Source organism: Chiloscyllium plagiosum, chromosome 22 (assembly GCF_004010195.1).
Source record: "Chiloscyllium plagiosum isolate BGI_BamShark_2017 chromosome 22, ASM401019v2, whole genome shotgun sequence".
In the NCBI taxonomy this organism is placed as follows: domain Eukaryota; kingdom Metazoa; phylum Chordata; class Chondrichthyes; order Orectolobiformes; family Hemiscylliidae; genus Chiloscyllium; species Chiloscyllium plagiosum.
The window spans coordinates 32,053,029-32,065,477 of NC_057731.1; the positions used below are offsets into that span (position 1 = coordinate 32,053,029).

A 12,449-nucleotide genomic window follows, 5' to 3' on the forward strand; every position below is an offset into this window, starting at 1 on the left:
CATGTTTGAGATGAAAGGTGTAAAAATTTTCCTTACAATTGGATCAGTTCGCCTCTTTGTGATTTCATTGCAGTGGGTTGCATGTAATTCATATACTTTGTATATGAAGTGATTTATATTTCCATTGCAAAATGTTAAACATGGATTTTGATATACATTTGTTCTTAATATCGAAGTTTTGTTGTCTTTCATGTTTCTGATAATGCTTTTAATCCTGAGTAAAAAGAGATAACATGAGGTTGAGTCGATCTCAGAGGAGTTGAAAATGCACCATTGTCAGTGTGTCGTTGTATGAATAGGGTGTTGGAGGGAAATATTTCTCCATTAAAGTTTATTTTTACATAAAATGTCTGCACAGATTATTAATTTGCAAGAATTGATGGTAGGAAGATTAGAGCTCATTGCTTAGAGAGTCTGTTAATGAAAAATTATTATTTGTATGTCTCCAAAGAAGCTTGCCTTATGAAATGTCGTTCCTTCAAGGCTTTTTCAACCAGAGCACAATTAAAAGTAATTTTGCAGTCACTTTGTCATCTGGGAATGTAAATGCCAGTCATATCAAATTGCCTCACACAGTCTTGGTGGAGTGTAGTGCAAGAAATACTTGGTGATTCATTACAGCAGTTCCTTGTTGAAACAAGAAAGCCCAGGAGTAATTTTCTTAACGTAATTACAGCTTAATTAAAGAGACATGTCTAGGACAGGTTTCTCTTAACAGATGTCATTCTGTTGGAAAATGACTTCTGGCTCTTAAGCAATTTCATAATTTAGTATGTTATATAGACTGAAATAAAACATAACTTCAAGACAGTGTAATATATTTATGTATGCTGCATAGCTGGAAGGACTATGAATTTGATAATTTTTTTGTGTCTATTTCCACAATATGGATTCACCATTCACCTCCTATGTCAAAGCACAGTAGTTATTTGCTCGGATGGTATACTTGAGCCAGGTACTATAAAGAATGAGCTGTTAGTTCAGTTACAACTGTCTAACTGATTTTTCCCTCCTGCACTTGACCTCCCCTCTCTTTTGAGAAGTGTATCTTCAGCCTCTCCTCCCGAGTCTTTCCTATTGCATTATGGCTCAGTTGTGGAATTAATAGAGGCCAGCCTCTGCTTGAACTCCTTTATGTGACCAGGGAACCTATGTATACTTGTATACTTGAGGCTTGCCTCTGGCACCTGTGAGGATTCACTCAATAGTGTCTCCTACACAATAGTCGAGCCTAAAAACGCCAAAGAATTTTAATTTCAACTGCCTTTTTGATGCCCTGGAGTCACTTCAGTGAATCAAGGTGATTGATCCATTCTGTATAAGATCGCAAAAAGACCTTGGATGACCACAATTCCAATGTGTTCCCCCAAACGTTTCAAGAGCCTTAAATGAAATAATTAGTTGTGAAACCTAGGAGCCTTCTTTTCCCCCACAGTTCTTTGATGGGAACAGAATTCTGATTTTCACACTAAAATTGCTTGTTACAGTAGTGGAATCCCATGGGAGTCAGGATCTAGATGATGTTCTATCCCTTCCCCCAGGTATAGCTCTTAATTCTACTGTCATCTGCCCAAGAATTTCAATTTTTGTTAATCCTAGCAATTGTTTTGATCCTAGTTTCATAGAAACTTAACATTTGACCTTTGTTTTCTCGGAAGCATTTTGATAAGGTATGCAACTAATGACCTTTTAAAGCACTGTTATTCGTGCCATTTCCTTGAGATTATCTTCAAGTTCTTTAAGCTTTTGCAATGTCATGTCAGTTTTGTTTAAGTGATACTTTTTACAGACATATGAAAATCTCTATCTATTCAATATTTAAGGCAACATTCATAAATTACATAGTGTCAGATAATTACACATAACAATTTGCTGGGAGCACGCAACAAATAATTCTTTACTGGGAACCGTAATTGGTCTTAGTTTAAATTTTGTTGTGGTTTGAGTTTTTTTAAATTAGTTGTATCATCCCTCTGCTGTGTGCTGCTTTTAGTGTGTATAAGCAAAGTCAATGGGGCAATTTTATCTTTTGTTGATGGCATGAAGTGGGTGATATCAGATTGGCCACACGCTTTTCCCAAATATCCCTCTGCTTGACCTCCGGTATTGAACATTTTTGTTCTGTTGCAAAAAGTTTTAAAATTACCCTTGTGAATCTACTGGCACATGTGGTTTCATTTCTAATGTTAAGCTTTGGCTTGCTATTGCTTGTTTTTAAGGCAACACGGGGCATCAACTGAAGTCAGATTTTCTGACATATATTGCAACTTTCCTTTTCCTTCCCACCCCTTCCTTCCTTTTCTTGCTTTGCAGAGCCTCCATCAAACTACCAAATCTCTCAACCTGAAGTGCACACGCATCCTGGAGGTTTGCTTCAGTTGCAATGTCCATTGAAAGAGGATGTACAGAGCATCAGTTGGACTAAAGATGGGGAACAGTTGGGGCACAGCAATAAGACTTACTTAATCAGAGAGTACTTGCAGATTAGTGATGCCACACATGAGGATTCGGGCCTCTATGCTTGTACTGCAATTAGACCAATAGGCAGTGATACCGTGTACTTCGTTGTAAACATTACAGGTGAGTAACATTTGAACTGGATCCTACAAATTCAGTGAAGCTTGACATTTATACTGACCCTGTTGCACTCCAAGTGACCTCCAGTTAAGGCTTTTAGGAAGGGTGGGGGTGGAAATAATTTACTTGGCACCATGGACAAATACAAACTGAAACCCGAACTGACAGACTATGTGGCAGGATTAACTGTCTGGAATATGACAGTTTTCAAAAAGGCTGATGCAGGTGTTTTCTGGACTTATAAATTGTTCAGTTTCAATAGCTGTAAACTTTTTCTGTTAGCATACATTACATTATTCTCAAAAAAAAAGCTTGCCACCTATCAAATTATTCCATGTGGATGCATTTTAATTAAATTTGTCTCGTTTATCCTTTTTTAAAGAAAAATATTTTGTTTCGTTTCTTGATATTTTAGTGTGCAGCTGGAAGGGCTGTTCAAATTACCTCCTGTTTTGTCAATATCTTTTCAACGTAGTAATTATTGATCTTAGTGCATTTTCAACATAAAATTTAAGACAGTACTGTAGCCAGGATTGCCCCACAAAGCTAGTTCCATATTTTGGCTGAGTCATCAAAGGAGGAGTTGAACTGCAGACAAGTCATGCCAAGCATTTTATGTGACTCTCAGTAGGCAGTGGGTGGAGGTGATTAGGTTTTGAAGTGGTGTTGGGCCTGGGTAGGAATAATTAAAAATCTGAAACCAAATAAGACGGTTATGTACGATATCTTGTAATAGCGCCTGATGTGGATATTGTGATATTTTAATTACTTTGCACGATTATTGTTAAAAACCAGTTCTAAAAAGGATTAATGATCATCTAGGAAGAAAATGCTTTAGAAATACATAGCAAATATCCATTTATCGAATTTTCATTATCTTGGGGAGATTATAGGTTATGGTTTTCTTCCAGATGCCATTTCCTCAGGGGACGATGAAGAGGACAATGATGGGTCAGAAGAGACAGCCAGTGATAGTAACAAGATAAGTAAGTACAGGGTGAGGAGACTGTGTCTAATTAATGTAATAAAGTCAACAAGAACTTCAGGTCCTTTAAGAGGATCTCTTTTTTTATAATATACAAAGTTGTTATCAGTTTATAAATTAAAGATGGAGAAACTTTTATAAAATGACCTTGAAAATTAATTTATTTGTCGTCTTTAATCTGCACATATTTTCTTTTGTGCAATTATTATCGCACCTGGTCTGGGTATATTTAATTTCAAGTATGGTTATGATTTATTGTATTCTCTGAGGAGTTAAATTTTATTGAGCTGATTTTAGGAATTGCCCTCTGGAGATTGCATTGCAAATCTCATTTATGAAGATAATTTCAAAATGAATTACTCGGGAATGTACTGTTCTGTCCAATAATTGTGTATTCCATAGAGTCCTTTCACCATATCTGATTTGTGAACTTAACTCATGATTCTGGGCTGTCTCTCACATTATATGGCTCTGTGAGCCCATTTAATGTAGATTCATCAAAAATAGCTTGGAAACAAAATGAAAGCAGGTGGAGACTGTAGACTTTACTCACTTATGACCCTTCTCTGAGTTATTGAATTGAAGCTAAAACCAGATAATGAACATATAGTTTGAGATGATATTTTAATACAGTATTGAAAGAACACTTTGAATGAGATTTTAAACTATGGCCATCAAGGTCGAAGTAAAGTGATCTGGAGAAACATTCCTCCTTCAACCAATTCTTCTGTTAATCACTGGTATTTAAGAACCTGGGTTGCTTATTTTATAGCAAAAGTGCATGCTGCATTTTCCCCACTTAGTCACTGTAGCTCAAGCATTTTTTCTTATATAAGATCCTTTATTGTAATAATAACTTTGTAGAACAAAGAATGGGACAGAGCATAAAGTATATTAAAATGCACTATACCTTGAGGAATGACATGCAAGTTCACTTTTCCTCATGGCTGCATTGCATGCCAGAGGCATATTGCCATAGGTAAATGTTAAATGCAGGGTCTAATTAGAGTGGTGCAGGAAAAGCACAGCAGGTCAGGCAGCATCCCAGGAGCAGGAAAATCAACGTTTCGGGCAAAAGCCCTTCATCAAGAATAGAGGCAGGGTGCCTGCAGAGTGGAGAGATGCAGAAACCCTGCCTCTATTCCTGATGAAGGGCTTTTGCTCAAAATGTCAATTTTCCTGCTCCTCGGATGCTGTCTGACCTGCTGTGCTTTTCCAGCACCACTCTAATCTAGACTCTGGTTTCCAACATCTGCAGTCCTTGTTTTTACCTAAATATTAAATGCATACCAGGCAGCTTAATATGGGGACAAAAGTCAACCCAGTTATGCCTGGACCTCCTTATGGTTGACTCAGCATTGATAGAAGTCTGGGAAGAGATTGCCTACCACATTGAACACATGGTTTATAGGAATTGGGGACTGCAGCACAGCTGTAGAAATTTGTAGCATCAAAGTTGTTGTGTGGGTGTAAGAGCATATATTGAATGGGAAACACTTTTTTAATAAACTCATATAAAATGTTAATAAATGTTAAAGTAGTATTGATAGTACTGTGGAAACGAGTATCATTTGACTTTTACATTCAGATAGCTAAGACTAACTGAAATATTTTTACATTTTACTCAATCATTTTGACATGATAGAACAAATATATTGGAAGGAAAGGAAATGCCTTGCATTTTTTGGATGAGATATAGGTTGTAGTGAATATAATTATATGAAATTTGTTAGCTATATGTTTGATAAATAAGATGTTAAAGTAAGGCCATTATAGAGACCTACTTTTGTTTTGTAGTTGATCATATCTGGAATTAACATGTGGAACTATATATCTAGTGTGCATGAATGGTGCCATTGTTTAAGTAAAGAATAATTTAAATCTGTCTTTGGGTTTCCATTTGAAGTATTATAACAAGCAATGACAGGAAGCAATAACTAAGCTCAGCACACACGTAATACATAAGGACATAGTCTAACTTGGCACTTAACTAGTTTTGTAGAAGGGCAGTGCATGAACAAAAATCCTATATATATCTAAAAATTGCACTTATTAAAACTATTTGTGGTTTATTGGTATTGTACGTTTTGCATCTTCTGTTTTCCAACAATTTATTTTACCCTTAACATTGGAATATTTTAAATTAAAGCCTGCTGAACATAGTATGCAATTTACACTCTATGCAGTGCCAGTACCAAAAAGGTATGAAAATTCACATAACTGCCTAGAAACCACAAATCAATTGATTTTTAGGACCAACAAAAGGTCTGAGTTTTTTTAATGGACCTGCAGTACATGGAAAAATGTAGTTCATAATCACAAATCATAGCAGCTGTAATAATGCATTTTCTTTTGATTTCTGCATCAAAAAATATGTTAATAGTGTAAAATGCTAAATTACTTGCTCTGTCTGAATCATCTTCCCTATTTTAATTCAACATTTTGAATTTAAAGTATTTTTTCGGTCTTATTATATGGAAACCATTTTTCCACAATCTTGTATCTGTAATTGTTAGATTGTTTAGTAACTACAAATGCCTTGGGATTTGTTATTTACCATTTATGCACTTAATCATTTTGAACTAGCTTCAATGAAATCTGACTCTGAGGCTATTGAAATCATAAGCATGCTGTAAATTAAGGGGAAAATGCACTTGCCTACAGCTTCGCACTAACTTCCCAACAAGAAGAATTCATCTAATTGCACTTAAAAATTGTTAAATAATGCAAACAAATCAAATGGTAACTTGCATAGCTATTTGGAGCAATTATACTATTGATTCTGTCTGACAGGGAGCTTAAAATACAGGGGTGATAAATGTAAAAGGAGATTGTTCAAATATTGACATTATTTAGTGTTAGTATCAACCAGAAATTCTTGTTTGTTTTACTTTTCCTACATTGAAACAAGAACTATTGTGCAAATAGCATAACATGGTACTGTACAGCCATATTTATTGCATTAAGCGTAGGCTTTTGGTACTTAAAGAGAGTCATTGTTTCTGATTTAAAGTAGTTCTTGAGACAAAAGTCTAGTGTGTGCCCTGACTCGTGTTTTAATAAATATGCTGTAGAAAAGACTTGTCTATCCTATAAGGAAAACTTTAAAGTTTGAAGAATCTGATGTTTTCCATTGTAGGCTTTATGTTTAATTAAACTTTCGAGGTGAAAGCTGGTATTAAACACTGAGGAGCTAATTGAGAATAAAGCTTAGATCACTTGGAATATGTTTTTCGTAGTATGGAGTTAAAATACCATGGAGTGGATTTTATGGCTATGGGGTGGTGGGACTGGAGGGCCTCATGTTCGTTCTCTTCCCCCCCCGTCTCTTTGTCTGTGTGTGTGGCTTGAGACCTCTGCAATCATGGGATTTTTTTTCCTGCAGCAGCCACAGCTTCCTCAGTGGCCCTGCTTAGTGCAAGAGCTGCTAGTCTCTAAGTGGCTGGCGGCAGGCTGGAGTTGCACACATCCTGTCATGATTCCAGGGGAACGACTGGTCTTTCTGGCACTCGATTAGGTATGCCTCTCCAATCTGAAAAGTACCCATCTATCCAAACCTCAATGCTAGTACATTACCCTGATATCATGAGCTCCTATGATGTGCAATATACCTTTTTGTGGCACCATATGAAATTCCTTCTAAAAGTCTAAATATACTGCCTCTACTGATTCCCTTTTATTAGTTCTGCTTGTTATATCCTCAAAGAACTGGAGCAAATTTGTCAAACATGATGTCCATTTCACAAAACCATGTTGACTCCGTTTAATTGAGTGAAGCTTTTTCAAACGCTGTGCTATTTCTTCCTTTTAATAATAGCCTCTAGCATTTTCCCAACAAGCAATGCTGAGTTAATTGGCCTGTAGTTTCCTGTTTTCTACCCCTCTCCCTCCTTGAGCAAGAGTGTCACATTTGCAACTTCCAGTTCACTAGAACCATCCAGGAATCCAGTGAGGTCTGGATTATTTTAACCAATGCTTCTAATATCTCAGCAGCCACTTCCTTTAAAACTTTTGGATGCAGGCCATCAGGTCCTGATGACTTGTTTGCCTTTCCACAAGCACATCTTCGTGTACTTTGGCTTTTCCTTCTTTTCCATGTGACGAGCTGCTGAACACCTAGTCAGTAGTGGAATGCCTTGGTGTTTCGGTGGAATGAAATTACCTGTCTTCTATTTATCATTTTGAAAAGAGACATGTCTGGAATAAATATTTGAAACAATAAGCAGTATTCACCATGTCATTTGAAAGATAAGTCTGTTGGAATTTATAAACATCTGGAACTAAAAGGTTAGCTGAATGAGAGCATGAAGCCATTGCTGATTGTCTTAAAATCCATCTGATTCACTAATGATCTTGAGGGAAGGGAACTTGCAGCCTTTACTCTTGTCTGGCCTGTATGTGACTCCAGCCTGACAGTAATCTAGTTGATTCCTAACTTCCCTCTGCAATGGCCTAGCAAACCACTCAATTGTATGAAAAACTACACAAAGTCTAAAGGAAGAGATGAAACCAGATAGAGCACCCAGCATCAGCGAAGCTATCGGAAACAGCATTGGATATTCAGCACTGTCAAACCTGCAGAGTGCTCCTTACTAAAATCTAGGGCCTTGTGTCAAAACTGGTAAAGCTGTCCCACAAGCTGATCAAACAATTGCCAGATATAGTCATATGCATAGAATCATATCTTACAGAAAATGCCTCAGACACCACCATCGCCATCCCTGGGTGTATCCTGCACACTGGCAGGGCAGAGGTGGCAGTACAGTTCTAAGGAGTTGGGAGAAAGTTACTGTAGGAGCCTTCAGCATTGTCTCCAAACTCCTAAGTCTCATGGGAATAAGTCAAATGTGGGCAAGGAAACCTACTGCAGTTTACCACATATCACTTCTTAATTCCAGATGGCATGACTCAAGCTGCTAAACTGGGTCTACATCAAGTGGTGAACGAATTAGCAAGAGAGAAAACTTACTTGATCCTGTCTTTACCAATCTACCTGGAACAGATGAACAGTATTTATAGAATTCTTTACTGTATAGTCACTGTGGAGACAAAGTCCTGCCTGCATATTGGCAATACATGGGACAAGCTTTGAACAGATGTAACTACACAAAATCAGACATCCTTGAGGAAATGAGACATCAGCAGCAGGGTTATATTCAGCAACTATCTGTCACCTCGTGACCTGGCATATACCCCACTCTGCAATTACAATCAACCGGGAATGTTAACCCTGGTTCAATGAACAGTTCATGAGGGCATGCCAGGAGCAGCACCAGGCATGCCTAAAAATTAGGTGCCAAACTGGTGAAGTTACAATGCAAGAAGTGCAAATAGTGGAAGCAGTTTACAGTAGACAGGGCTAAGAAATCCCAAAACCAATGGATCTAAGGACAAGAGCTTCTCAAGTTTATTTTGGGATGGACAAAAATGCTGGCCTAGCCAGTGACACATATCATCTCATGAATAAATAACAATAGAATGTAAAGATCAGACCAGCAGAACGGTGTCAGTACATAGACTTATTTTGGTAGATTTTCTGTTTCATGCCAATCATCCCCAGACTTGTCAGTTTGTTTAGGAGGAGAAATATGAGAATCAACTGACATTGTCCAAACAGATTCCACCACCAACAGAAAGGCAGGTAAGTAGTTTTTTGTTTTCCTCAAAGGCTCTAATTTGCATATAGAGAACAAATTTATTTTAAAACTTTTTTTGTGTAATACATTCTAATTAATTTTTTTGTAGTTTTGTGGTTCAGCTTTTATTCATTGGGTGTTTCAGTTTCCAATGTTGTGTAAGACTCTGAAAGAGTTAATACTGAGGAATGCCATAAGCAGCACCCACCATGAAGTCATATGGACTTGTGGGCAGAACAGCTTGAGATCTGGAAGGAATGAGACCTAACATCTGGTCTTCATCAAATCTCTACAATGTCTATCATACCAACATAAAGTGACTCTTCGAGATAGAGCAAGAAGTGGTTTTCCTCAAACACACTAGCCAAATCAGGCCCTTTAGCTTCCAACACGTTAGGCGAACTATGGCAGCAACCTTCGTCACGAGCGACAGCTTATGCAGTGTCGTGATTTTGTGTACCCACGCAACACTCCAAACATGTTTCTCTCCACTGTTGCACAACGATGTACAATTAAATATAAGAAAAATTGCAGTTCCAGTTTATGGGATACAAGTCTTAACAATTTGAACATTTTAAGTACGAGTGGTAGTTTATACTGCAAGGATATACAGGTACTTGGGTACAGTTATGTGCCTATTAAGATATAGTTTGAAACACATTCACAGTATACCTTTTTCAAAAAATGTATATTCATATTTCATTTGAAGGAATCTACAGTTCCACACTTTGTTGAATATACATGCTTCCATTGTTAATCCTTGAGTCAAATAGGTAGTCAATGATTTAAGTTCAGATAAAGCTTTCTCTGTTTCAACATTTCAGTGATCAAATTATGATGTTGAAAAAATATATAACACTAAAAGAATCCTACTTTCAGCTGGTAGTTTAATTGATGTAGTTTAAAATCACAAGTAGCTAAAAGACAATTGGCAATCAGCCGTTGATGTGCGCAAAGAACGGAAATAGACAATAGACAATAGGTGCAGGAGTAGGCCATTCTGCCCTTCACCACCATTCTGCCTACACCACCATTCAATCTGATCATGGCTGATCATCCTTAATCAGTATCCTATGTTATTTTAAATGGAGTCAATCAAAGTCATGGGCAGTGGCATGTTTAATCAAGAAAGTTGCATTGCAGAGATTTTCAAGTTCAGTTGAGTATATGTCAGGTAACCACAGAACTGCTTGTCAGCATTCACCTAGGTGTCTATTACCAACATTGTGTTGGGGAGGATAATTAGTGCTCAATGTTGCAGTGTAATTGCGTTCTGTGCTGATGTTGTAGTGACCTAACAGTTCATACTTAGAAACAATTATTTGATTTGGTGTTCAGCTTTCATATTGGTGGATTGGAACTTTGAAGTATTAAATGGGTGTTGCAATATGGGCTGGAAAGATCAGCAATCTTTAATTTAGTGAGAAAATTGGAGCCTTGGTGGATTCTTAATGGCTTCAACTATAAGTTGTATACATTTACCAGTTAACTCCCATTTCTATATGTGTAAGAGTTCCAGTAACTTCGATTTATATGTATGCTTTAGTTTAATCTTGAATTAAATCTTCTTTTCTGAACTATTGAGATAGCCTGTTTAGCCCTCAGCATTGTTGTGATTCTATAATATAAATGATTTTTTGGTTATTAAAAAGAACTCTGGTTCTTTAATTTTTTTTTAGGTGGAAGTGATACTTAGTATTGGTCTGCTTATGAATAGATGCACCACTCTACAGGATAGCATGGGTCCTTTTCTACTCGGAAATTCTAGTTAGAACTAGAGGGGCACGAGATAGAGGAAAGGTCCTCTTTGCTGTCTTCTCAACCCCGCTATTACCACAAGAGTGAAGGGTAAATTTTAGAAACAAATTCTACATTTTGTGGTTTCACAAGTTATGTTGTTCTGGTCATTGTGTTAACAGTATTAGCAATAATATTTTTCTGGCCGACCACGTACAATCGCATGGAAGGCTAGGTGGGGAAAATACCAAAAAGCAAGAGGGGCCAGAAGTAAAAGGTTAGATGAAAGGAAGAAAAGAACTGGATGTTTTCATCACTCTTCCTTAAACAAATTTATTCCTGATTTCATAATTTGGTTTCAACACCATTACTTAGAAAAATCTTCAGTAATTATCAAATAGATATAGCAAACTATCACAAGGAGGAAGCTTTAAAAGAACGATAACACTAAGATGGAACGAGAAGCATTTTAGATGAGTTAATGATCAGTTTTAAAAGTTCGATGCACTTGGTTGGACAAAGCTATATGAACAAAGAATTCAAAAGGTAAATTGGTTTCTGTGAAGATGGTAGAATAAATAAATTGTATGCCTACAATATTTAATATATATGATATATTTAACATAATGTGAGTCAGCTGTGCTTTGTGAGGTTAAGCGCAACCCTTAGTCTTGAGTGATTTGACTTTAGCTTGTGTGACATAACCTCCATGAATCACTTATGAGATGTAGAACTATATTAAGCATAGTGTAGGTCCAGAAATTCTGTTGAGCTGTGCTGAAATTATTAAGGAGATCCAGGGTCATGGGGAGAAGGCAGGGGAATGGGCTTGAGAAACATATCAGCCATGATTAAATGGTGGAGCAGACTCAGTGGGCCAAATAGCCTCATTTTACTTCTATATCTTATGATCTTTTGGTCTGAAATGGTCAAACGATTTGATATGAAATTAAACATTATGATCTGTACATAATTTTCTGAAGTGCAGTCATTCGTGCCATTTTCGACAGTTTCATCATCTAGCCTCCTAACATTTTAAAAGATCATTCAGAAGTTACTACTTTCCCCATTAGCTATCATTGAAACGAGATGGCTGAACTCGCATTGTTTAAATTGCCTGTCAACTTTTCTGTTCCACAAACAATTACGGGAATATTAAGGAGTGATTAGCATTTGAGTTGTCTTCGAAGGGAGTAACTGACAGTACTTTGAGGCTTTTTCTGAGTTCCTTTATAATAAGGGAGCCTTTAAATCAGAAACATTTGAAGTTTTTCACTATTTATGATGACGCTGTAGTGTGGATTCATCGTTAATGGTGCGAAGACTGTAGAATGGAAACCACCATTGTGAGTGAGTGTGGAAGAGGCCCAAAAAGGAAATGGATCAGGGTCAAGTTTAAGCCAATTATATTTTTTTAAATTCCACATTAGTTTGATTTATTTCAGGAAGTTCAGTTTGAAGTTAAAAATGAGATTTCACATAAAACAAATGTACAAACAAATTATATTTTCTAT

The 12,449-nt window shown here is 36.8% G+C and overlaps 1 protein-coding gene across 1 annotated transcript in view; it reads left to right on the forward strand.

Annotated features, from left to right (window-relative positions):
- Nucleotides 1–2,258: 2,258 nt before the first annotated feature.
- The window catches only part of LOC122561180 (fibroblast growth factor receptor 2-like), a gene marked incomplete at its 5' end in the record, with an annotated part of 65,039 nt that continues 54,848 nt past the window's right edge, over nucleotides 2,259–12,449 (forward strand). The window contains 2 exons of the mRNA XM_043712700.1: nucleotides 2,259–2,580; nucleotides 3,489–3,563. Of these exons, the coding sequence (XP_043568635.1) occupies nucleotides 2,259–2,580; nucleotides 3,489–3,563 (397 nt within the window). The remainder of the gene's footprint in view (nucleotides 2,581–3,488; nucleotides 3,564–12,449) is intronic.